General features: G+C 39.0%; 1 protein-coding gene across 1 annotated transcript in view; it reads left to right on the top strand.

Moving 5' to 3' along the window:
- EYS (EGF-like photoreceptor maintenance factor) overlaps nt 1–26,337 on the top strand; it is a 1,677,823-nt gene that overhangs the window by 1,525,162 nt on the left and 126,324 nt on the right. The window contains exon 34 of the mRNA XM_027093793.1: nt 3,686–3,858. Within this exon, the coding sequence (XP_026949594.1) occupies nt 3,686–3,858 (173 nt within the window). The remainder of the gene's footprint in view (nt 1–3,685; nt 3,859–26,337) is intronic.

A 26,337-nucleotide genomic window follows, 5' to 3' on the forward strand; every position in this document is an offset into this window, starting at 1 on the left:
TAAGGTTTAAAATGAGTGAATATTTTTCTGCTTCATGTTGTTGTCAAGTGTAAAATATATGTGCAATAGACCCTATATGGCACTAGTAAAATAAAAACCCTCTAATCTTTGTACTTTGATGGGTAAATATCATGTTTTCAGATGTATGTTAGTCAAAAGTCAAAATGTTACCCCAAAAAAGAAAGAAAGTTATAATGCCCTGGCATCCTGCTAAGAACACAATAGTAACTAGTGCCTGTCAAGCTTTTACTCTGGAGAGAAAATTAGTCTCTGGAGAGCTGGTTTAAGCTCAAATAGACTATGCAAGAGGATCACCTCATAAATTTCTTAACTGCAGAATCTCGACCTCACCCCAGATCTCCTAAATCAGAATCTCAGAGAGCAAGGGGAGCTCAGGAATGCACATTTTAAGATCTCCACGGGAGATTCACTGGTAACATTATGTAGTTCAGACCAACTTTTAGAAGCCACCGACATCTGAATCCATGCATTACAGAACTAAGACTTTAAAATCCTTGCTACTGCCTAAATTCTCTTGTCACATACACATGCTATGTCTTACAGAGACTAGTTCATGCACTTATGTTGTCTCCCCAACAAGAGCAGAAGCAACGCTCATTTATCCCATGGCACATGGCTGTCAGTGACAGAGGATACTGGTTGACAGCAGTTGGCAATAAATACGGTATTCTGGAGTACAAGTGAAAGCTTCCTCAACATCTAAGTTCTCTCCCACAACTACTTTCCATTGAGAAAATTGTCCTGACCTCCTTAGAGGAATATTTGCAAAACAGTTTTCTAGATGGTTTACATATTCCATGTGGATAATTCTCCCATAACTAATTAAACAGCGCCCAATAAATTCACAGCAACGTTACAACATCTGGAGTAAACTGGGTGAGGGAGGGTGACATTGTTTTAATCGTTATCCAAAAATCGACTGTTACATAGGGTCCTTCAACCTCAGGTCACTCACTTTCCTGGTCGACACTGCCATTTGCTTCAGGGTATAGAGAGGCACTGAAGTGAGTTACATGACAGCAAAAACAGCTGACTTGCTGGCTTCTGAAGAAGTTGGGATTTAAGAATGAGATCTTTGGCAAGGTCTAAATAGGAGTAACCTTTAGATTCTGGTGTGACACAGCTGGTAGCAAAGATTTATTTTATTAAAACTATTGGTGAAGTATTTGGCTCTCCAGGAAATCCTCTGGGATTTGAAGGTACACTTTGAAGTGAAGTGTACACAGGTACCATCATCTGGCAAAATCTCAATTTGTTAAAGCTGACTCTTTCTAATAACATACTAATGAAATACCAAGATGGGTCAGAGGGCTTTGTACCCTTGCCCTTGTTTAGCCAGAGAAGGCATTTTCCCCTTTCATAGAGTGTTTTCTAGAGAATTTTTAGTTCACTCTCTGCTCTAGCTGTCTACTGATGTACAATGCAGACAATTGTTTCTTCCCATGAATTTATACAAGCAAATTCTCCCAACAGCTGATGAAAACAAAAAGGAAATGGGACTTGATTTATCAATGGAACATGATTAAAATTAGTGTTTTCCTTGGTTTAACATAAAAGCATCTTGGGTTAAGTCTATATGATTGATTATATTAAATCAATCAATATTTAGATTTGTTTGACTTTCATATATGTGGTGTTCTCCTTTACTACAGAAAGATAAATTTGATCTAGAATGCAGCTTTCAAGAGTGTTATACTCCTACACTTTGTCCTAGAAAACATATGCTTAATGCTGAGCTTTTAACTCCAAGTTAGGTGGGTGGGGGCAAAGTTACATTAGATTTATCCATAGCCCCAAACAACATTAAGCTCCTAATTAACCTTTAAGTCCCACCAGAAGGCATCTCTGTACCTGCCAGGTGGTCTGGCTATTCTTTCACCACTATTTTCAGGCAAGAAGGCACAATGTTGGCTCAAGAGTCCTCAAAACTTTGTTTTGTTGCCCCAAAACAGAAGAGTTTGTCTAGGGTGGTGACATTGATTTTTAATTTTTTTCCCAACTCTAGAAACCTATGATATTTTCTACTATTTGTAAACTGCTAAGCAAGTTGCCCTGAAAGTTATAAAATGAGTGAGTTACTGATCACTTACAGGATCACCTTATGTGTTGGCAAAATCTGAAGGTCTCAAAGCCTCACCCCACCAAAGTCAGCTTTACCAGCTGCCTGATACATACCTTCCCCATAGTGCTTCACCCCATTCACGTTGATAAATAATATAAAGTGTAGACATTTTAGGAAAGGGAAACCTCACCAGATTTCCAAGTTGGGTATTCATTAGTATGAAAGAATATGATACTTTCTTGTGAGCAAATTTATTTTGGACTAAGGGGATTAAAAGATGTAAGGAAGCTATCGAGAGACCAGAAAGATGAGAAGGACAAGAGAACAAGTCCATAGTGTGGGTAAAATTTACAACCAGATTGGGAGGAGGCTGAGTCATGAAGACAAAATATGTTAGCTTCCTAATTTTCAGGGTGGTCCTGGCACCTACACTTAAGAGTTAACAGTCATGTTTAGAAGACAAGATGAAAGCAGGAAAGATAAAAACCTAGATCCATATATGGCAAGGTACGTGGTGGACTGAGGTAACAAGGAGAAAGGGAAAAAAATGGAAGGAAAAGACATCAATATTAAATGGACTTCATTTTACTACAAGTGACAAAACCGCAACTCATATTGGCTTAAAAACTAAAAGGGGGTTAAGATACCTAGCTTATATAGCTGTTGTGTAATGGTTGGATCTAATACCCAAATAATATCATCAATAATCTATCAGTCTCCCCCAGTCTCTAATATTTTCATTGCTACATATTAGTTATTTATCCTCAGCCCTCTGGATAGGCAGATGCCACCAGTACTTTGGCCCTGGGGTCCATCCTGCACTAATCACTGTGATTGACACCAAGAGGTGCTCTGCCCCTCCCAATCAGGGGGCTGAGATTCTTGAGGGCTGGGGGTCTGGAAGTGAAAACTAAAACTACTGTTACTTTAAAAGGGGAATAGATGCAGGGAAGGCAGAAACCACAGATTTAAGTCACTGTCCCCTCTGGAGAGTGTTTCCCCAGCAGGTGAGAGGAGTATTTTTCCTGAGCTTTTCTTTCACAGGTGACTCTGGGCCAGGGGCCACCAAGCCAAAGTCTAAGTTGGAGAGCTGTGTAGTCATTACAACTCTCCACTGTACTTTTCTTTCCTAATTACCAGAAGGGTGGCTTTTGGAGAACTTGTCCTCTTTGGAGAAGGTTAGCCCCAACTTGAAATTCTCCTCTGAGCTTGGAGCCTAAAATGGATTTTTCTAGTAGACATTTGAAGCACTTTATTGAGGCAACACCACACCTATTTAATGAAGCCCTGAAAAGGCACCTTAGGTGAAATAAAAGATGAGTTAAATAAAAAATAAAAATAGACTGCTTAAAATAGAATGCATGGCTTTGGACAATCTAAAAAGCCATTAACCTTCTTTCAATGTAAAGTACACAGCTACAAATACTCATAAGTTTAAAATCACAGAAAGAGAAAGAGAGAAGAAAAAACTCCACTTATTAGACAAGACACAATTGTTAATTTTATTTGTGTGTGTATGTGGGGGTGTGCGTGTGTGTGTGTGTGTGTAAAAGATCATTTTTTGTTTTCTGATTGGTTTTATAATTGCTTTTCCCTTCTCAGTGATAGTGAAACTTGGTTTTGTGACTGTCCAAGGCTGTACTCAGGCAAGCAGTGCCAGTTTGCAACTTGTGAAAGCAACCCATGTAGAAATGGTGCCACCTGTGTTCCTAAATCCGGGACAGACATTGTCTGCCTCTGTCCGTATGGAAGGTCTGGTCTCCTCTGCACTGAAGGTAAGAGCTTTTCATTATTGGGCATGAGCACAGGTAGAAGGGGGTGAAGAGGAGAGAAAGTCACTCAGAGAAATCAAGGACAGTACCTGACTGAACAAATCCGTCAAATCCTTTCCTTGGTTCTTTTCAAGTCAGTCAAGACAAGAACCCATTAATGAGATGGATCACTGAGCAGGTATTTCTCATACCCACTGAGTAATTATAAAGGAGGTAATAAGGTTTCCCTGAGGTTAGACTACGGAAAATCTGTATTATAAAATCTCCACAGCATTCTAATACTTAAAGAGTAGCAAGGAAAATCAAAAAATACATAAAATCAAATTATTTTACAACATTTTGTCAAACTGAGGATATAATATTAACAAATCTATGTATTGTAGACAAGGTGTTTTTATTTAAAGATAACAAAACCCATGACACGGTTATTATATCCCAAGAAACTAAATCAGAAATACAAGCCATGTTCCTCTCTTTAGGAAAATCCAGTATGTAGAAACCCTTTATTACAAAAATGTACAAGAAGCTACAATATAAGATAAGAAGCAAATTGCCTAAGAATATAACATTTGCTTTGATATACAGAAATAAACTTTGTAAATATTTTCAGAAAGAATTAAAAGTAATTGGTATTAATATTGAATCAACTCAGGATGACTTATTTCATCTTCATTTTCACCATAAAGATAAAAAAAAATGTTTACTCCTTTGACACTAGTGATATTCGTTGCCAAATTTTAGACTAAGGCTCCCAAAGTGAGCACAGACCCTACATCCTGGGAAACACACACAATGACACTAACACATCCAGACTGTGCTGACTCATCAAAAAGCTGGGGCCACACACCTGTTGGTACAGGCGTGAAAATTGAAACTAGAATAAAGAGGAATCCGTGACCAAAAAGTATTGACGGTTTTGATACGTACGTCTTTAAAGGGAACTAAGGAAAAAGACTTGATGCATAGCTGAGAGAGGGGCCCCGCTGTACGCATGGCAGGACCACATTAGACGCAAGCTTTATCTTTGCAATAAGCATCATAGACAGACGGAACAGAAGTCTTGCCCTTCCCTATAAAAACCTCATGCTTCTTAGACATAATCATTCCATTTAGTTAAAAGCTATTGGAAAATATAATTGATGGCAATAAATTTGATTACTAAAGGATAAATCATCAATTCTGCTTCCTGCTTAAAAATGACTGACCATATGAAATAAGAAATGAAGATTTACAAGAATATCTTCATGTATTTACAAAAAAATTCTTACTTATTCCCCTCTCTTAGTCCCATTAGGGTTCCAAAGATGCAAAGATTTATGAATGATTGAGACAGAAAAGATCACACCAAGTTTATTAGGCTCTTTGCCTCAGTGTCAGTAAGAAGAAATTTCTGCATGCTCTCATCCAGAGGAATGTCTCAAAATAATTAGCCTATCCATTAATGTTTCTACAAATGTGCCAGATCCATTTGAGAATTCTGCCCTTATAGAGCTTACCTTCTGACTGAGAAGATAAAAAGAAAATAGAAATGGCTCGAGACACAATATAAATGTTATGAAGAGAATTATGAGGGAAACGAGGATGAAGAGAGTGGCTGGGGAGGGTTGCCAATCTCACCACAAGAATGACTCCAGGAGAGGGGAGGTCAGTGCTGAGGCCTAAAGAATAAGGAGGAAAAACAAGTCTCCAGGCAGAAGGTTCAGAAAACGGAAAAGCCTAAAGAGAGAGCATGAGCCTTTTGAAGAATTAGAGGCGCTTCCATGGCTGGGGCACAAGAAACAAGGCTTAGACTCTGTTTCCGGAGTACTTAGGAAGCCATGGCCGGAGGGTTTCAAACAGGCACATGGTTTATATGTATTTGCTTAAACCATTTTGATTTTAGAGATTGATTTTAGAAGGCTTCTGTCTCTGATTCTGACAAAAGATAATTTTGTCTAAGACAAGGGTGATGGCAGTAGAGAATGAAATAAGTGAACTTGAGATCAGTTCTGGGGACAGAACTGGAAACTTAATGGAAAGGTAAGTGTGAGAAGGGCTGAGTCAAGAACAATGGCTGGATTTCTGTTTGTTGGTTCGTTTGAACTGCAGGTAGATGGTGGCACCCAAATCATTGCTTGGACCATTCAGGTACCAACCTGACCTCCAGGGCTTTGTCCAGAACATGCTGAACATACGTTTACTCATCAGAGAAAAGCATAGAGCAAACCAATTGAGCATGGTTCTTGCCCAGTTACAACTACACATGAGAACAGGCACAGAAAAAACTGAGACTCTCTTTCTTATTTTGGCCTTTTTGTTAATACCAGAGGATTAAAAACTCAGCTTGTTTTATCAGCAATTGTGTTTGCTACATATCATTTTTCTTTCAAATTATAGCCATGTCTGCCAGGCTAATGTATTCCTTGGGGGATAATAGAGAATATAATTATGACATTTCCTACCTTGTTGATGTCTCACTGGGGAATTCGTTCCTGGTCGATCACAGCAGTGCTGTTGGAGATGAACACTGGAAATGGAAAGCTCCAGCTGCCTTATTCATAAAGTGCTTGGCTCTCCTCAGCCACACTTCCTGTGGCCTGTTCCTACCAGGAAAAACCTCTTCTTGTTTTCTTAACCACATGTCTTTCTAAAGACAAAGGGGAGACACTTTCTCTTGTCTCTTGCCCTCTTGTGTCCCCTCTATAAATATTTCTTAATTTACCTTCTCCTCCCAACCTAGGTCACTCATTGGACACAGGTTTTGAAGAAAGCAGCACAATCCTGATTGCAAGCCCAGGCCCTGCAATCGGTGTGCTGGGTTCAAATCCCCATTCTCTGCTGACTAGTCAGCAGAGTGATCTCAGGCAAGTCCCTGGATCTCTCAGAACTTCCACTTCAGTGAATATAATAATAGAACCTACCTTAGAGATTCAGTGAGAATTAAGTGAGAGTACCTAACACGTTACTGATCATATAGAAAATGCTTTTGGAATAAAATAATGCCATTTGCAGCAACATGGATGGACCTAGAGATTATCATACTAAGTGAAGTAAGTCAGAGAAAGACAAATACTACTTATATGTGAAATCTAAAATATGACACAGACGAACTTATCTACAAAACAGAAACAGACTCACAGACATAGAGAACAGACTTGTGGTTGCCTGGGGGTGGGGGGGAGGGAAGAACCGGGCGTTTAGGGTTAGCAGATGCAAACTATTATATAGAGGATGGATAGACAACAGAGTCCTACTGTAGAGCACAGGGCACTATATCCAATACCCTATGATAAACCATAATGGAAAAGAATGTATTATATATATATATCTGAATCACTTTGCTGTACAGCAGAAATGAACACAACATTGTAAATCAGCTATACTTCAATTTTAAAAATGCTTTGGTTTTTTAAGCGTGTCAAGCCAAGATTCTCACATGCGCAGTAAACTGCCACGTCTTAATGTGGGAGAGGAAGCTGGATCTCCATCCCAGCTAAAAAGGAAACTCTCTAGGATGTCAAAGGAAATCAAAATTAATTTCCTTTTAAGAATTTTTCTAAGTTGGTGACACTCTTCACAGCGCCTGGAGGCAAGCCAGGGTATCACAAAATCAGGGAGGAAAGTGGCACCCCAGTGACAGATATTCAGCAGGCTGTTTAAGGACATGATACCTCTGTAAAGCAGCTTAATGTCAGGCTGGCATTTTGTGATGGCATACTTCAAACAAGTGTAACTTTATGTCATGTAAGCTTGTGACTCTTGACAGCATCTACTCTGATAAGATCCAGCTTTTTCTCTCCAACTCAACAGCTGCTTGATTGCCCTGCTGTTCACATGACCTCAGTATCCTTCCTTTCCCACCACGTTTAAATCCTGTGTTTTCTAGCTCCTCGTTACAAAGACGTGTTGAAAAGATCAAGCCCAATCCCAGAGGGGAGTAAGGAGACAGTAGATTGTGGCCACACAAAAAAGCACTCAGGAAAGTGATTGCACTTGCTCTGGGCTGAAGGCAACCCTTGAGAAGTCTGCATTTTCTCTTCCTTAAGAACTGAGGGAATTGCCTTTCCTTTTGTTCAGTGGGAAGGTGTATACCTCCTGCCTTTCACTTTTTTTTCTATCTGTAAAGAAAAAAAATTAGACTGACACATATAAAAAGGCAGCAATTAAAATAAGTACATGTCTCAACATACACCGAAATGCTTGTGACAAGTAGCCTTGATGGACGCTTGCCAACGAATCCACTGGCTCATGAATTAGCACCTTTCTTCTGTTTATGCAAGAGGCAATTCCAGCAGAGCAAAGTCACAGCTATTGTTCCAATAATTATCACAAGTACTTTGTGTCTATAAGCAAATGAGTCTTTAAAAATATATACAAAAGTATCCAGGAAATATTTTCTGGTGAATGTCTTTCATGAGGTTTATATGTATCTATAATTAATGCTATAATCTTTCTCTAAAGGCATTATGCTTCCTACCAATGATTGGTGTTGGATTTAATTATCTATATGTACACACACACACATACACAAATACATTCACACACACATGCACACACCCATCGATTAAAAACAATGAGATAAAAAGGTATTTTGGGGATTTCCTTGGTGGTGCAGTGGTTAAGAATCCACCTGCTAATGAAGGTGGGACACGGGTTGGATCCCTGGTCTGGGAAGATCCCACATGCAGTGGAGCAACTAAGCCTGTGTGCCACAACTACTGAGCCTGCGCTCTAGAGCCACGAGCCACAACTACTGAACCCTCCTGCCACAACTACTGAAGCCCGCATGCCTAGAATCCATGATCTGCAAGGAGAGAAGCCACCGCAATGAGAAGCCCATGCACCGCAACGAAGAGTAGCCCCCACTCGCCACAACTAGAGAAAGCCCACGTGCAGCAATGAAGACCCAACGGAGCCATAAACAAACAAACAAACAAATAAATAAATAAAATTTATTTTTAAAATTAAAAGGTATTTTGACTTGGGGAATTATACCAGTTCTGGCAGAGTCTGCTGGTTGTTTAACCAATATATTCTCTCCTTTTTTGTTAATACAGCCCCGATTTTATTAGGAGCAGTAATGTACCCAGCTGAAATGCCTCAGCCTCCGTTAAAGCTGAGTGCAGCCATGGGACTAAATTATGAACAATCAGATGTAAGCCAAAGTATTTCCGAACCTCTGGAAAAACTGCTTAAGAGTGGAATGACCCCTAGCCCTCCTTTCTTAAACCTGGAATGTGGATGAGATGATTCAAATTCCAAAACTCATCATGGATCACAAGGCAACCTTGAAAATGGAAGATACATGCTAGGATAGCGAAGCAAAAACATGAAATAAGCCTAAATCCCTGGTAACTATAAAACTATCACACCAGCCAGGGATTGCCCACCATCAGACTTTTGTTCATGAGGGAGAAATAATCTATTTGGCTTATGCCTCTGTTATTTTGCTATGTGGTATCTACTATATGTCTTTAAACCTCATCCTTACTAATACAATCAGTGTCAAAATTTCCCCAAACTTTATAACCTGATATGTTTTCTCAAATATTTCTGATTTTGTTCATAAGTTCTTAGACTCCTTTTCAAAGAGAGAAAAAGTAGAGGATTTCTTTTGTTATCTTATTTCATACTATAAGTTTTAATAAATTATAAGTTTATAAAATATATTTTCAGCCCATTATTTTCAAATAATGTATGGACATTATTTCAATATTATAAAAGAAATATCCCAAGGTAAGCAGCAAAATGAAAAACTCTGTTTTTCCAAATTAGACAAATAATTTAGAAAGAAAATTTTAGATCTTACTTATGAAACATTACCCTTCTCTTAAAACTACCCCCATGAGACAATTTCTAACAATCACACTAAATAAAAAATCAAATTCTTTTGTAGATTTTCACATTTCAAATTCTAGTGAGGCATGCATCTGTTATTGTCTGCCTTTAAACAGAGAACAAAGACTATTCATCGAACTCTTCCTAATTTTTTGCCTCCGGAATTCTGTCAGTAAAGAGCTAAACTCTAACAGCCAATTGTCCCTTCTGCTCATTCCAGGGCTTTGTCATTGTCTAGCAACCTCCCAGAACTCTCCCTCCCAACACTAGCACTTTCTGCTTGTTAAAAATGTCTTTAAAATGGATCGACTATGAACAGAGGCGGAATTGTCTCTTCTGAATGTATTTATGGCAAACTGACTTTGTCAACCATGTGTGGAAATGTAACCTCTGCAGTTTGTCCTGAGCTCACCAGAGAATTTAACTTTGCAGGTCTGTCAGTCCAGGCCTTCCCACAAAGAGTTGATTTTTTTGTATAAAATGAATGCTGTCAGATCCCACCACACCCATCAGGTTATGATCAGTCGGGTTAAGAGCTGTGCAGCTGTGATGCCCCTGCCAGCGACAAGCAACAGAAAGCATGAACACGTTTGTTGTACATTTAAAAACTCTTCACAGAAAGGGACAATTGATTAGAGTCTGAGTAAATTTATGGTGCATCAGAAACTGCAAAGTCAACATTTTGTAAAGAGGCAATGAAATTTATTGATTATTAAGAATGAAATAAATAGGGAGGGAGGTTCCACTGTGTTATATAAATTGCCCACCACTCTATACACTGGCAGCAGCTATACAGTTCAGGGTTTGTGTTTGTTTGTATTCACAGATGTGCTCATATTTTGTCTTTTCTAATATTTTGTCATCCCATGACTTTGAGCTTGTAAATGGCTTCCTGTGTTCCTTAGGATGAGATAAGAACTGCTTAAAATCATGTACAAACCCAGCTGGGCAGACCCCCACTTATCCCCAATGCCCCCTTCCAATTCACACTATTTTGTGATTCTCTTGTTTCTTAATTTTTTTATTGACGTATAGTTGATTTACAATGTTGTGTCAATCTCTGCCTGTACAGCAAAGTGACTCAGTTATACACCTATATGCATTCTTTTTTTAGATTCTTTTCCATTATGGTTTATCGCAGGATATTGAGTATAGTTCTGTGTGCTACACATTAGGACCTTGTTGTTTATCATTCTAAATGCAATAGTTTGCATCTACCAACCCCAAACTCCCATTCCATCCCTCTCCTTCTCCCCCACCCCTTTGGCAACCACAAGTCTGTTCTCTATGTCTACGAGTCTGTTTCTGTTTTGTAGATAAGTTCATTTGTGCCATATTTTAGATTCCATGTACAAGTGATTTCATATGATATTTGTCTTTCTCTTTCTGACTAACTTCACTTAGTATGATAATCTCTAGTTGCATCCATGTTGCTGCAAATGGCATTATTCCATTCTTTTTTATGGCTGAGTAGTATAACATTGTATATATGTACAATGTACATATCTTCTTTATCCATTCATCTATTGGTGGACATTTAGGTTGTTCCCATGTTTTGGCTGTTGTGAACATTGCCATGAACATAGGGGTGCATGTATCTTTTTGAATTATAGATTTGTCTGGGTATATTCTCAGGAGTGGGATTGCTAGATCTTATGGTAATTCTATTTTTAGTTTTTTTAAGGAACCTCCATACTGTTCTTCATAGTGGCTGTATCAATTTACATTCCCACCAACAGTGCAAGAGGGTTCCCTTTTCTCCACACCCTCTCCAGCATTTGTTATTTTTAGACTTTTTAATTATGTCCATACTGACAGGTGTGAAGTGGTATCTCTTTGTAGTTTTCGTTTGCATTTCTCTAATAATTAACGATGTTGAGCATCTTTTCATGTGCCTACTGTTCATCTCTATGTCTTCTTTGGAGAAATTTCTACTAAAGTCTTCTGCCCATTTTTCAATTGGGTTGTTTTTGTTGTTGTTGTTGCTGAGTTGTATAAGCTGTTTGTATATTTTGGAGATTAAGCCCTTGTCAGTCACATCATTTGCAAATATTTTCTCCCATTCCATAGGTTGTTATTTTGCTTTTTTTAAAAAATGATTTTCTTTGCTGTGCAAAAGCTTGTAGGTCGCTTTTTTTTTTATTTTTATTGCCTTGGGAAACTGACCTAAGGAAACATTGGTACGATTTATGTCAGGGAATGTTTTGCCTATGTTCTTTTCTAAGAGTTTTATGGTGTCATGTCTTATGTTTAAGTCTTTAAGCCATTTTGAGTTTATTTTTGTGCATGATGTGAGGGTGTGTTCTAACTTCATTGATTTACATGCAACTGTCCAACTTTCCCAGCAGCACTTGCTGAGGAGACTGTCTTTTTCCTATTTTATATTCTTGCCTCCTTTGTTGAAGATTAATTGACCTTAGGTGTGTGGGTTTATTTCTGAGCTCTCTATTCTGTTCGATTGATCCTTATGCCTGTTTTTGTACCAATATCACACTGTTTTGATTACTATAGCTTTGTAGTGTTGTCTGAAGTCTGGGAGAGTTATGCTTCTTGCTTTGTTTTTTTTCCCTCAGGATTGCTCTAGCAATTCTTGGTCTTTTATGGTTCCATATAATTTTTTGGATTATTTGTTCTAATTCTGTGTAAAATGTCATGGGTAATTTGATAGAGATTGCACTGAATCTGTAGATTGCCTTGGGTAGAATATTCATTTTGACAATATTGACTCTGCCAATTCAAGAGTGTGGGATATCTTTCCATTTCTTTGAATCCTTTTTATTGCCTTTATTAATGTTTTATAGTTCTCAGGATACAAGTCTTTCACCACCTTGGTTGGTTAATTTTATTCCTAAGTATTTATTTTTTGGTGCAATTTTATTTTTTTTTATTTTTTTTTTTTTTGAATGGCATTGCATTTTATTTTATTTATTATTATTTTTTTAACATCTTTATTGGGGTATAATTGCTTTACAATGGTGTGTTAGTTTCTGCTTTATAACAAAGTGAATCAGTCATACATAAACATATGTTCCCATATGTCTTCCCTCTTGCATCTCCCTCCCTCCCACCCTCCCTATCCCACCCTTCCAGGCTGTCACAAAGCACCAAGCCAATATCCCTGTGCCATGCGGCTGCTTCCCACTAGCTCTCTACCTTACTACGTTTGTTAGTGTGTATATGTGCATGACTCTCTCTCGCCCTGTCACAGCTCACCCTTCCCCCTCCCCATAACCTCAAGTCCGTTCTCTAGGAGGTCTGTATCTTTATTCCTGCCTACCCCTAGGTTCTTCATGACATTTTTTTTCTTAAATTCCATATATATGTGTTAGCATACGGTATTTATCTCTCTCTTTCTGACTTACTTCACTCTGTATGACAGACTCTAGGTCTATCCACCTCATTACAAATAGCTCAGTTTCGTTTCTTTTTATGGCTGAGTAATATTCTATTGTATATATGTGCCACATCTTCTTTATCCATTCATCTGATGATGGGCACTTAGGTTGTTTCCATCTCTGGGCTATTGTAAATAGAGCTGCAATGAACATTTTGGTACATGACTCTTTTTGAATTTTGGTTTTCTCAGGGTATATGCCCAGTAGTGGGATTGCTGGTCATATGGTAGTTCTATTTGTAGTATTTTAAGGAACCTCCATACTGTTTTCCATAGTGGCTGAACCAATTCACATTCCCACCAGCAGTGCAAGAGTGTTCCCTTTTCTCCACACCCTCTCCAGCATTTATTGTTTCTAGATTTTTTGATGATGGCCATTCTGACTGGTGTGAGATGATATCTCATTGTAGTTTTGATTTGCATTTTTCTAATGATTAGTGATGTTGAGAATTCTTTCATGTGTTTGTTGGCACTCTGTATATCTTCTTTGGAGAAATGTCTATTTAGGTCTTCTGCCCATTTTTGGATTGGGTTGTTTGTTTTTTTGTTATTAAGCTGCATGAGCTGCTTATAAATTTTGGAGATTAATCCTTTGTCAGTTGCTTCACTTGCAAATATTTTCTCTCATTCTGAGGGTTGTCTTTTGGTCTTGTTGATGGTTTCCTTTGCTGTGCAAAAGCTTTTAAGTTTCATTAGGTCCCATTTGTTTACTTTTGTTTTTATTTCCATTTTTCTAGGAGGTGGGTCAAAAAGGACCTTGCTGTGATTTATGTCATAGAGTGTTCTGCCTATGTTTTCCTCTAAGAGTTTGATAGTTTCTGGCATTACATTTAGGTCTTTAATCCATTTTGAGCTTATTTTTGTGTATGGTGTTAGGGAGTGATATAATCTCATACTTTTACATGTAGCTGTCCAGTTTTCCCAGCACCACTTATTGAAGAGGCTGTCCTTTCTCCACTGTACATTCCTGCCTCCTTTGTCAAAGATAAGGTGACCATATGTGCGTGGGTTTATGTCTGGGCTTTCTATCCTGTTCCATTGATCTATATTTCTGTTTTTGTGCCAGTACCATACTGTCTTGATTACTGTAGCTTTGTAGTATAGTCTGAAGTCAGGAAGCCTGATTCCTCCAGCTTCGTTTTTCGTTCTCAAGATTGCTTTGGCTATTTGGGGTCTTTTGTGTTTCCATACAAATTGTGAAATTTTTTGTTCTAGTTCTGTGAAAAATTCCAGTGGTAGTTTGATAGGGATTGCATTGAATCTGTAGATTGCTTTGGGTAGTAAAGTCATTTTCACAATGTTGATTCTTCCAATCCAAGAACATGGCATATCTCTCCATCTATTTGTATCATCTTTAATTTCTTTCATCAGTGTCTTATAATTTTCTGCATACAGGTCTTTTGTCTCCTTAGGTAGGTTTATTCCTAGATATTGTATTCTTTTTGTTGCAATGGTAAATGGGAGTGTTTTCTTGATTTCACTTTCAGATTTTTCATCCTTAGTGTATAGGAATGCCAGAGATTTCTGTGCATTAATTTTGTATCCTGCTACTTTACCAAATTCATTGATTAGCTCTAGTAGTTTTCTGGTAGCATCTTTAGGACTCTCTATGTATAGTATCATGTCATCTGCAAACAGTGACAGCTTTACTTCTTCTTTTCCAATTTGGATTCCTTTTACTTCCTTTTCTTCTCTGATTGCTGTGGCTAAAACTTCCAAAACTATGTTGAATAAGAGTGGTGAGAGTGGGCAACCTTGTCTTGTTCCTGATCTTAGTGGAAATGCTTTCAGTTTTTCACCATTGAGGACGATGTTGGCTGTGGGTTTGTCATATATGGCCTTTATTATGTTGAGGAAAGTTCCCTCTATGCCTACTTTCTGCAGGGTTTTTATCATAAATGGGTGTTGAATTTTGTCAAAAGCTTTTTCTGCATGTATTGAGATGATCATATGGTTTTTCTCCTTCAGTTTGTTAATATGGTGTATCACGTTGATTGATTTGCGTATATTGAAGAATCCTTGCATTCCTGGAATAAACCCCACTTGATCATGGTGTATGATCCGTTTAATGTGCTCTTGGATTCTGTTTGCTAGTATTTTGTTGAGGATTTTTGCATCTATGATCATCAGTGATATTGGCCTGTAGTTTTCTTTCTTTGTGACATCCTTGTCTGGTTTTGGTATCAGGGTGATGGTGGCCTCGTAGAATGAGTTGGGGAGTGTTCCTCCCTCTGCTATATTTTGGAAGAGTTTGAGAAGGATAGGTGATAGCTCTTCTCTAAATGTTTGACAGAATTCGCCTGTGAAGCCATCTGGTCCTGGGCTTTTGCTTGTTGGAAGATTTTTAATCACAGTTTCAATTTCAGTGCTTGTGATTGGTCTGCTCATATTTCCTATTTCTTCCTGATTTAGTCTTGGCAGGTTGTGCCTTTCTAAGAATTTGTCCATTTCTTCCAGATTGTCCATTTTATTGGCATAGAGTTGTTTGTAGTAATCTCTCATGATCTTTTGTATTTCTGCAGTGTCAGTTGTTACTTCTCCTTTTTCATTTCTAATTCTATTGATTTGAGTCTTCTCCCTTTTTTTCTTAATGAGTCTGGCTAATGGTTTATCAATTTTGTTTATCCTTTCAAAGAACAAGCTTCTAGTTTTATTGATCTTTGCTATCGTTTCCTTCATTTCTTTTTCATTTATTTCTGATCTGATTTTTATGATTTCTTTCCTTCTGCTAGCTTTGGGGTTTTTTTGTTCTTCTTTCTCTAATTGTTTTAGGTGCAAGGTTAGGTTTTTATTCGAGATGTTTCCTGTTTCTTAAGGTAAGATTGTATTGCTATAAACTTCCCACTTAGAACTGCTTTTGCTGCATCCCATAGATTTTGAGTCGTCGTGTCTCCATTTTCATTTGTTTCTAGGTATTTTTTGATTTCCTCTTTGATTTCTTCAGTGATCACTTCGTTATTAAGTAGTGTATTGTTTAGCCTCCATGTGTTTGTATTTTTTACAGATCTTTTCCTGTAATTGATATCTAGTCTCATAGCATAGTGGTCGGAAAAGATACTTGATACAATTTCAATTTTCTTAAATTTACCAAGGCTTGATTTGTGACCCAAGATATGATCTATCCTGGAGAATGTTCCATGAGCACTTGAGAAAAATGTGTATTCTGTTGTTTTAGGATGGAATGTCCTATAAATATCAATTAAGTCCATCTCATTTAATGTATCATTTAAAGCTTGTGTTTCCTTATTTATTTTCATTTTGGATGATCTGTCCATTGGTGAAAGTGGGGTGTTAAAGTCCCCTACTATGAATGTGTTACTGTCGATTTCCCCTTTTATGGCTGTCAGTATTTGCCTTATGTATTGAGGTGCTCCTATGTTGGGTGCATAAATATTTACAATTGTTATATCTTCTTCTTGGATCGATCCCTTGATCATTATGTAGTGTCCTTCTTTGTCTCTTCTAATAGTCTTTGTTTTAAAGTCTATTTTGTCTGATATGAGAATTGCTACTCCAGCTTTCTTTTGGTTTCCATTTGCATGAAATACCTTTCTGCATCCCCTTACTTTCAGTCTGTATGTGTCTCTAGGTCTGTTGTGGGTCTCTTGTAGACAGCAAATATATGTGTCTTGTTTTTGTATCCATTCAGCCAACCTGTGTCTTTTGGTGGGAGCATTTAGTCCATTTACATTTAAGGTAATTATCGATATGTGTGTTCCCATTCCCATTTTCTTAATTGTTTTGGGTTCGTTATTGTAGGTCTTTTCCTTCTTTTGTGTTTCTTGCCTAGAGAAGTTCCTTTAGCAGTTGTTGTAGAGCTGGTTTGGTGGTGCTGAACTCTCTCAGCTTTTGCTTGTCTGTAAAGGTTTTAATTTCTCCATCAAATCTGAATGAGATCCTTGCTGGGTAGAGTAATCTTGGTTGCAGGTTTTTCTCCTCCAACACTTTCAATATGTCCTGCCAGTCCCTTCTGGCTTGCAGAGTTTCTGCTGACAGATCAGGTGTTAACCTTATGGGCATTCCCTTGTGCGTTATTTGTTGTTTTTCCCTTGCTGCTTTTAATATATTTTCTTTGTATTTAATTTTTGACAGTTTGATTAATATCTTGGCATATTTCTCCTTGGATTTATCCTGTATGGGACTCTCTGTGCTTCCTGGACTTGATTAACTTGCCATATTAGGGAAGTTTTCAACTATAATCTCTTCAAATATTTTCTCAGTCCCTTTCTTTTTCTCTTCTTCTTCTGGAACCCCTATAATTCGAATGTTGGTGCATTTAATGTTGTCCCAGAGGTCTCTGAGACTGTCCTCAGTTCTTTTCATTCTTTTTTCTTTACTCTACTCTGCAGTAGTTATTTCCACTATTTTATCTTCCAGGTCACTTATCCATTCTTCTGCCTCAGTTATTCTGCTATTGATCCCATCTAGAGTGTTTTTCATTTCATTTATTGTGTTGTTCATCACTGTTTGTTTCATCTTTAGTTCTTCTAGGTCCTTGTTAACTGATTCTTGCATTTTGTCTATTCTATTTCCAGGATTTTGGATCATCTTTACTATCATTATTCTGAATTCTTTTTCAGGTAGACTGCCTATTTCCTCTTCATTTGTTAGGTCTGGTGGGTTTTTATCTTGCTCCTTCATCTGCTGTGTGTTTTTCTGTCTTTTCATTTTGCTTATCTTACTGTGTTTGGGGTCTCCTTTTTGCAGGCTGAAGTTTCCTAGTTCCTGTTGTTTTTTGTGTCTGTCCCCAGTGGCTAAGGTTGGTTCAGTGGGTGTGTAGGCTTCCTGGTGGAGGGTACTAGTGCCTGTGTTCTGGTGGATGAGGCTGGATCTTGTCTTTCTGGTGGACAGGTCCACGTCTGGTGGTGTGTTTTGGGGTGTCTGTAGACTTATTATGATTTTGGGCAGCCTCTCTGCTAATGGGTGGGGTTGTGTTCCTGTCTTGCTAGTTGTTTGGCATAGGATGTCCAGCACTGTAGCTTGCTGGTCGTTGAGTGAAGCTGGGTGCTGGCGTTGAGATGGAGATCTCTGGGAGATTTTTGCCATTTGATATTATGTGCAGCTGGGAGGCCTCTTGTGGACCAGTGTCCTCAAGTTGGCTCTCCCACCTCAGAGGCATAGCACTAACTCCTGGTTGCAGCACCAAGAGACTTTCATCCACACCGCTCCTTAATTTGGGATGATTGGTTGTCTATTCATGTATTCCACAGATGCAGGGTACATCAAGTTGATTGTGGAGCTTTAATCCACTGCTTCTGAGGCTGCTGGGAGAGATTTCCCTTTCTCTTCTTTGTTCTCACAGCTCCCAGGGGCTCAGCTTTGGATTTGGCCACGCCTGTGCGTGTAGGTTGCCGGAGGACGTCTGTTCTTTGCTCAGACAGGATGGGGTTAAAGGAGCCGCTGATTCGGAGGCTCTGGCTCACTCAGGCCGGGGGTAGGGAGGGTCACGGAGTGCGGGGCGGGCCTGCAGCGGCAGAGGCCAGCGTGACGTTGCTAGCCTGAGGCGCACCGTGCGTTCTCCTGGGGGAGTTGTCCCTGGATCCCGGGACCCTGGCAGGCTCCCCGGAAGGGAGGTGTGGATAGTGACCTGTGTTCTCACACAGGCTTCTTGGTGGCGGCAGCAGTGGCCTTAGCGTCTCATGTCTGTCTCTCGGCTCCGCACTTTTAGCCGCGGCTCGCGCCCATCTCTGGAGCTCTCTTAAGCAGCGTTCTTAATCCCCTCTCCTCGTGCACCAGGAAACAAAGAGGGAAGAAAAAGTCTCTTGCCTCTTCGGCAGGTCCAGACTTTTCCCTGGACTCCCTCCCAGCTAGCCGCGGTGCACTAACACCTTGCAGGCTGTGTTCACGCCGCCAACCTCAGTCCTCTCCCGGCACTCCGACAGAAGCCGGAGCCTCAGCTCCCAGCCCCGCCCGCCCCGTCGGGGAGCAGACAAGCCTCTCAGCTGGTGAGTGCCGGTCGGCCCCGATCCTCTGCGCTGGAATCTCTCCACTTTGCCCTCCGCACCCCTGTTGCTGTGCTCTCCTCTGCGGCTCCGAAGCTCCCCCACTCTGCCACCCGCAGTCTCCGCCCGCGAAGGGGCTTCCTAGTGTGTGGACACTTTTCCTCCTTCACAGCTCCCTCCCGCTGGTGCAGGACCCGTCCCTATCCTTTTGTCTCTGTTTATTTTTTTCTTTTGCCCTAACCAGGTACGTGGGGGGTTCTTTGCCTTTTGGGAGGTCTGAGGTCTTCTGCCAGCGTTCAGTAGGTGCTCCATAGGAGTTGTTCCACGCGTAGATGTATTTTTGGTGTATCTGTGGGGAGGAAGGTGATCTCTGAGTCTTACTCTTCCACCATCTTCCCGGAACATATTTACATATCTCTTGAAGGAATATAGAAGAAATGTAAGAACTCTATCAGATTTCATGAATCCATGACCCAGGAATTGGGGGGAAAATAGAATAAAACTGTATGAAATCAATGTGTGAGGACAACAAACTTTAAAATAAGAAACATCTACCAATAACTTTTCATCAGTTGTTGCCATGAATATACCAGCCATTATTAGAAAGAGCACAACTGTTGAAGTCAAAAGAGCCTGGGTTCAAATCCTGACTCCACCATTTTTTAGATCTATGACTTCACCTCTCTGATCCTCAGTTTCTTCCTCTGTAAAGTAGGAATCTAGGAATAAGAACATCTCATTGGGTTACTCTGAGAAACAAAATAATTTAGACAGAGCAACTAACAACTGGAACATAAGAGTTATTATCAATGTTATTTTTTGTTACTTTTTTAAATAACTTTATTTGAGTATAATTGCTTTAAAATGTTGTGTTAATTTCTGCTGCATCACAAAGAGAATCAGTTATATTTATACATATATCCCCATACCCCCTCCCTCTTGCGTCTCCCTCCTACCCTCCCTATCACACCTCTGTAGCTGGTCACAAAACACTGAGCTGATCTCCCTGTGCTATACAGCTGCTTCCCACTAGCTATCCATTTTACACTTGGTAGTGTATATATGTCCATGTCACTCTCTGACTTCATCCCAGCTTACCCTTCCCCCTCCCCATGCCCTCAAGTCCATTATCTACGTCTGTGTCTTTATTCCCGTTCTGCCCCTAGGTTCTTCAGAACCATTTTTTTCTTTTTTTAGATTCCATATATATGTGTAAGCATACAGTGTTTGCTTTTCTCTTTCTGATTTACTTCACTCTGTATGACAGAATCTAGGTCCATCCATCTCATTACAAATAACTAAATTTTGTTACTTTTTATGGCTGAGTAGTATTCCATTGTATGTATGTGCCACATCTTCTTTATCCATTCATCAATCGATAGACACTTAGGTTGCTTCCATTTCCTGGCTATTGTAAATAGAGCTGCAATGAACTTTGCGGTACATGACTCTTTCTGAATTATGGTTTTCTCAGGGTATATGCCCAGTAGTGGGATTGCTGGGTCGTATGGTAATTCTATTTTTAGTTTTTTAAGGAACCTCCATACTGTTCTCCATAGTGGCTGCACCAATTTACATTTCCACCAACAGTGCAACAGTGTTCCCTTTTCTCCACACCCTCTCCAGCATTTGTTGTTTCTAGATTTTTTGATGATGGCCATTCTGACTGGTGTGAGGTGATACCTCATTGTAGTTTTGATTTGCATTTCTCTAATGATTAATGATGTTGAGAATTCTTTCATGTGTTTGTTGGCAATCTGTATATCTTCTTTGGAGAAATGTCTATTTAGGTCTTCTGCCCATTTTTGGATTGGGTTGTTTGGGTTTTTTTTTGATATTGAGCTGCTTGTAAATTTTGGAGATTAATCGTCTGTCAGTTGCTTCATTTGCAAATATTTTCTCCCATTCTGAGGGTTGTCTTTTGGCCTTGTTTATGGTTTCCTTTGCTGTGCAGAAGCTTTAAGTTTCATTAGGTCCCATTTGTTTATTTTTGTTTTTATCTCCATTTCTCTAAGAGGTGGGTCAAAAAGGACCTTGCTGTGATTTATGTCATAGAGTGTTCTGCCTATGTTTTCCTCTGTTTTACAGTGTCTGCACTTAATTTCAGGTCTTTAATCCATTTTGAGTTTATTTTTGTGTATTGCTAAGAAGTGTTCTAATTTCATTTTTTTATATGTACCTGTCCAGTTTTCCTAGAACCACTTATTGAAGAGGCTGTCTTTTCTCCATTGTATATTCTTGTCTCCTTTATCAAAGATAAGGTGACCATATGTGTGAGGGTTTATTTCTGGGCTTTCTATTCTGTTCCATTGATCTATATTTCTCTTTTTGTGCCAGTACCATACTCTCTTGATGACTGCAGCTTTGTAGTATAGTCTGAAGTCAGAGAGCCTGATTCTTCCAGCTCCGTTTTTCTTTCTCAAGATTGCTTTGGCTATTCGGGGTCTTTTGTGTTTCCATACCGATTTTTTGTTCTAGTTCTGTGAAAAATGTCATTGGTAGTTTCATAGGGACTGCATTGAATCTGTAGATTGCTTAGGGTAGTAAAGTCATTTTCACAATGTTGATTCTTCCAGTACAAGAACATGGTATATCTCTCCATCTGTTTGTATCATCCTTAATTTCTTTCATCAGTGTCTTATACTTTTCTGCGTACAGGTCTTTTGTCTCGTTAGGAAGGTTTATTCCTAGGTATTTTATTCCTTTGGTTGCAATGATAAATGGGAATTGTTTCCTTAATTTCTCTTTCAGATTTTTCATCATTAGTGTATAGGAATGCAAGAGATTTCTGTGCATTAATTTTGTATCCTGCTACTTTACCAAATTCATTGATTAGCTCTAGTAGTTTTCTGGTAGCATCTTTATGATTCTCTATGTAAAGCATCTTATCATCTGCAAACAATGACAGTTTTACTTCTTCTTTTCTGATTTAGATTCTTTTTACTTCTTTTTCTTCTCTGTTTGCTGTGGCTAAAACTTCCAAAACTATGTTGAATGACAGGGGTGAAAGTGGGCTACCTTGTCTTTTTCCTGATCTTAGAGAAAATGGTTTCAGTTTTCACCATTGAGAATGATGTTGGCTGTGGGTTTGTCATATATGGCCTTTATTATGTTGAGGTAGGTCCCTCTATGCCCACTTTCTGGAGAGTTTTTATCATAAATGAGTGTTGAATTGTGTCAAAAGATTTTTCTACATCTATCGAGATTATCATATGGTTTTTATCCTTCAGTTTGTTAATATGGTGTATCACATTGATTGCTTTGCGTATATTGAAGAATCCTTGCATTCCTGGGATAGACCCCACTTGATCATGGTGTATGATCCTTTTGATGTGCTGTTGGATTCCGTTGCTAGTATCTTGTTGAGGATTTTTGCATCTGTGTTCATCAGTGGTATTGGTCTGTGGTTTTCTTTTTTTGTGACATCTTTGTCTGGTTTTGGTATCATGGTGATGGTGGCCTTGTAGAATGACTTTGGCAGTGTTCCTCCCTCTGATATATTTTGGAAAAGTTGGGAAATATAGCTGTAACTCTTCTTTTAATGTTTGATAGAATTCGCCTCTGAAGCCACAGGTCATTGGATTTTGTTTGTTGGAAGATTGTTAATCACAGTTTCAATTTCAGTGTTTGGGAATGATCTCTTCATATTTTCTACTTCTTCCTGGTTCAGTCTTGGAAGGTGGTACTTTTCTAAGAATTTGTCCATTTCTTCCAGGTGGTTCATTTTATTGGCATATACTTGCTTGTAGTAATCTCTCATGATCCTTCATATTTCCACAGTGTCAGTTGTTACATCTCCTTGTTCATTTCTAATTTTGTTTATTTGAGTCTTCTCCCTTTTTTTCTTGATGAGTCTAGCTAGTGGTTTATCAATTTTACTTATCTTCTCAAAGACCCAGCTTTTACTTTTATTGATCTTTGCTATTGTTTCCTTCATTTCTTTTTCATTTATTTCTGATCTAAGCTTTATGACTTCTTTCCTTCTGCTAACTATGGGGTTTTTTTGTTCTTCTTTCTCTAATTGCTTTAGGTGTAAGGATAAGTTGTTTATTTGAGATTTTTCTTGTTTCTTGAGATAGGATTGTATTGCTATAAACATCCCTCTTAGAACTGCTTTTGCTGCATCCCAAAGGTTTTGGCTCATTGTGTTTTCATTGTCATTTGTTTCTAGGTATTTTTTGATTTCCTCTTTGATTTCTTCCATGATCTCTTGGTTACTTAATAACGTATTGTTTAGCCTCCATTTGTTTGTATTTTTTACAGTTTTTTTTCCTCTAATTGATATCAATTCTCATAGCATTGTGGTCCAAAAAGATACTTGATCAATTTCAATTTTCTTAAATTTACCAAGGCTTGATTTGTCATTCAAGATCTGATCTGTCTGGAGAATGTTCCAGAGCACTTAAGAAGAAAGTGTATTCTGTTATTTTTGGATGTAATGTACTATAAATATTCATTAAGTCTATCTGGTGTAATATGTCTTTTAAAACTTGTTCTTCCTTATTTATTTTCATTTTGGATCATCTGTCCATTGGTTTAAGTGCAGTGTTAAAGCCCCCTACTATGATGTGTTACTGTTAATTTCCCCTTTTATAGCTGTTAGCATTTGCCTTATGTGTTGTGGTGCTCCTATGTTGGGTGCATAAGCATTTACAATTGTTATATCTTCTTCTTGGATTGATCCCTTGATCATAATGTAGTGTCCTTCTTTGTCTCTTGTAATAGTCTTTATTTTAAAGTCTATTTTGTCTGATATAAGAATTGCTACTCCAGCTTTCTTTTGATTTTTTTTTCCATACCTCACTTTCAGTCTGTATGTGTCCCTAGGTCTGAAGTCTCTTGTAGACAGCATATATATGGGTCTTGTTTTTGTAACCATTCAGCCAGTCTGTGTTTTTTGGTTGGAGGATTTAATCCATTTACATTTAAGGTAATTATCAATATGTATGTTCCTATTACCATTTTGTTAATTGTTTTCAGTTTGTTATTTTAGGTCTTTTCCTTCTCTTGTGTGTCCTGCCTACAGAAGTTCCTTTAGCATTTGTTGTAAAGCTGGATTTATGCTGCTGAATTCTCTTAGCTTTTGCTTGCCTGTGAAGGTTTTAATTTCTCCATCAAATCTGAATGAGATCCTTGCTGGGTAGAGTAATCTCGGTTGTAGTTTTTTTTTCCCCTTTCATCACTTTAAATATGTCCTGCCACTCCCTTCTGGCCTGCAGAATTTCTACTGAAAAATCAGCTGTCAACCTTATTGGGATTCCCTTGTATGTTATTTGTTTCTTTTCCCTTACTGTTTTTGATATTTAATTTTTCATACCTTGATTAATATGTGTCTTGTTGTGTTTCTCCTTGGATTTATCCTGTATGGGACACTGTGCTTCCTGGACTTGATTGACAATTTCCTTTCCCATGTTAGGGAAGTTTTCAACTATAATCCCATCAAATATTTTCTGAGACCCTTTCATTTTCTCTCCTTTACCTGGGATCCCTATAATTTGATTGTTGGTGCATTTAATGTTGCCCCAGAGGTCTCTGAGACACTATTTTTTCTTCCATGTCACTTATCCTTTCTTCTACCTCAGTTATTCTACTATTGATTCCTTCTAGAGAATTTTTAATTTCATTTATTGTGCTGTTCATCATTGTTTGTTTGCTCTTTAGTTTTTCTAGGTCCTTGTTAAACATTTCTTGTATTTTCTCCATTCTATTTCCAAGATTTGGGATCCTGTTTACTGTCGTTACTCTGAATTCTTTTTCAGGTAGACTGCCTATTTCCTCTTCATTTGTTTGGTCTGGTGGTTTTTTACCTTACTCCTTCATCTGCTGCATATTTCTCTGTTTTCTCATTTTGTTTAACATACTGTGTGCAGGACCTCCTTTTTCTGCAGGCTGCATGTTCAATGCTCATGTTATTTTTCATGTCTGCCCCAGTGGGTGTGGTTTGTTCAGTGGGTTGTGTAGGCTTCCTGGTGGAGGGGACTGGTGCCTGTGTTCTGGTGGGTGAGGCTGGATCTTTTCCTTCCAGTGGGCAGGGCCACGTCCAGTGGTGTGTTTTTGGGTGTCTGTGGACTTAGTGTGACTTTAAGCAGCCTCTCTTTTTATGGGTGGGTTGTGTTCATGTCTTGCTAGTTGTTTGGCATGGTGCATCCAGCACTGGAGCTTTCTGGTCATTGAGTGGAGCTCTGTCTTAGCGTTGAGACAGAGATCTCTGGGAGAGCCCTTGCCAATTGATATTACAAAGGTCCATGAGGTTTCTGTTGGTCCAGTGTCCTGGACTCGACCTTCCCACCTCAGAGGCTCAGACCCGGATACCCAGCTGGAGCACCAAAACACTGCCAGCCACACAGCTTAGAAAAAAAGGAAGAAAGAAAGAAAAAAGAATGAACAGACAGAACCCTAGGACAAATGGTAAAAGCAAACCTATACAGACAAAATCACACAAAGAAACATACACATACACAGTCACAAAAAGAGAAAAGGGAGAAAAAAATACATATATATAAAAAAGTAAGAGAGCAATCAACCCAATAAACAAATCCAACAATGAAAATAATCACTAAATACTAAACTAAGATAAACATAAAACCAGAAAAAGATTAGACAAAGAAAGCAAACCCCAAGTCTACAGTTGTTCCCAAAGTCCACCACCTGAATTTTGGGAACATTTGTTGTCTATTCAGGTATTCTTCAGATGCAGGGTTTATCAAGTTGATTGTGGGATTTAATCTGCTGCTCCTGAGGCTGCATGGAGAAATTTCCCTTTCTCTTCTTTGTTCGCACAGCTCCTGGGCTTCAGCTTTGGTTTTGTCCCTGCCTCTACATGTAGGCCACCCTCAGTTGTCTGTTACCCACCCATAGAGGAGGGGGTTAAAGCAACAGCTGATTAGGGCTCTCTTACTCACTCAGGCCAGGGAGAAGGAGAGATACAGTAGTCATAATTAGAATGCGGGGTGAGCCTGCAGTGGCAGAGGCCAGCATGATGTTGTAGCAGCCTGAGGCTGATCATGTGTTCTCCTGGGGAAGTTGTCTGTGGATCACGGGACCGTGGCAGTGGCGGGCTGCACAGGCTCCTGGAGGGGTGTGGATAGTGACCTGTGCTTGCACACAGGATTCTTGGTGGCTACAGCAGCAGCAGCATTAGCATTTCATGCCCATCTCTGTGGTACAATATGATAGCCGAGGCTCACACTCATCTCTGGAGCTCATTTAGGTGGAGCCCTGAATCCCCTCTCCTCGTGCACCCCAAAACAATGGTCTCTTGCCTCTCTGACAGGTCCAGACCTTTTCCCAGACTCCCTCCTGGCTAGCTGTGGTGCACTAACCCCCTTC

Source organism: Aethalodelphis obliquidens, unplaced genomic scaffold, assembly GCF_003676395.1.
Source record: "Aethalodelphis obliquidens isolate GAN/ISIS:26980383/991018 unplaced genomic scaffold, ASM367639v1 scaffold3, whole genome shotgun sequence".
Classification (NCBI taxonomy): Eukaryota; Metazoa; Chordata; class Mammalia; order Artiodactyla; family Delphinidae; genus Aethalodelphis; species Aethalodelphis obliquidens.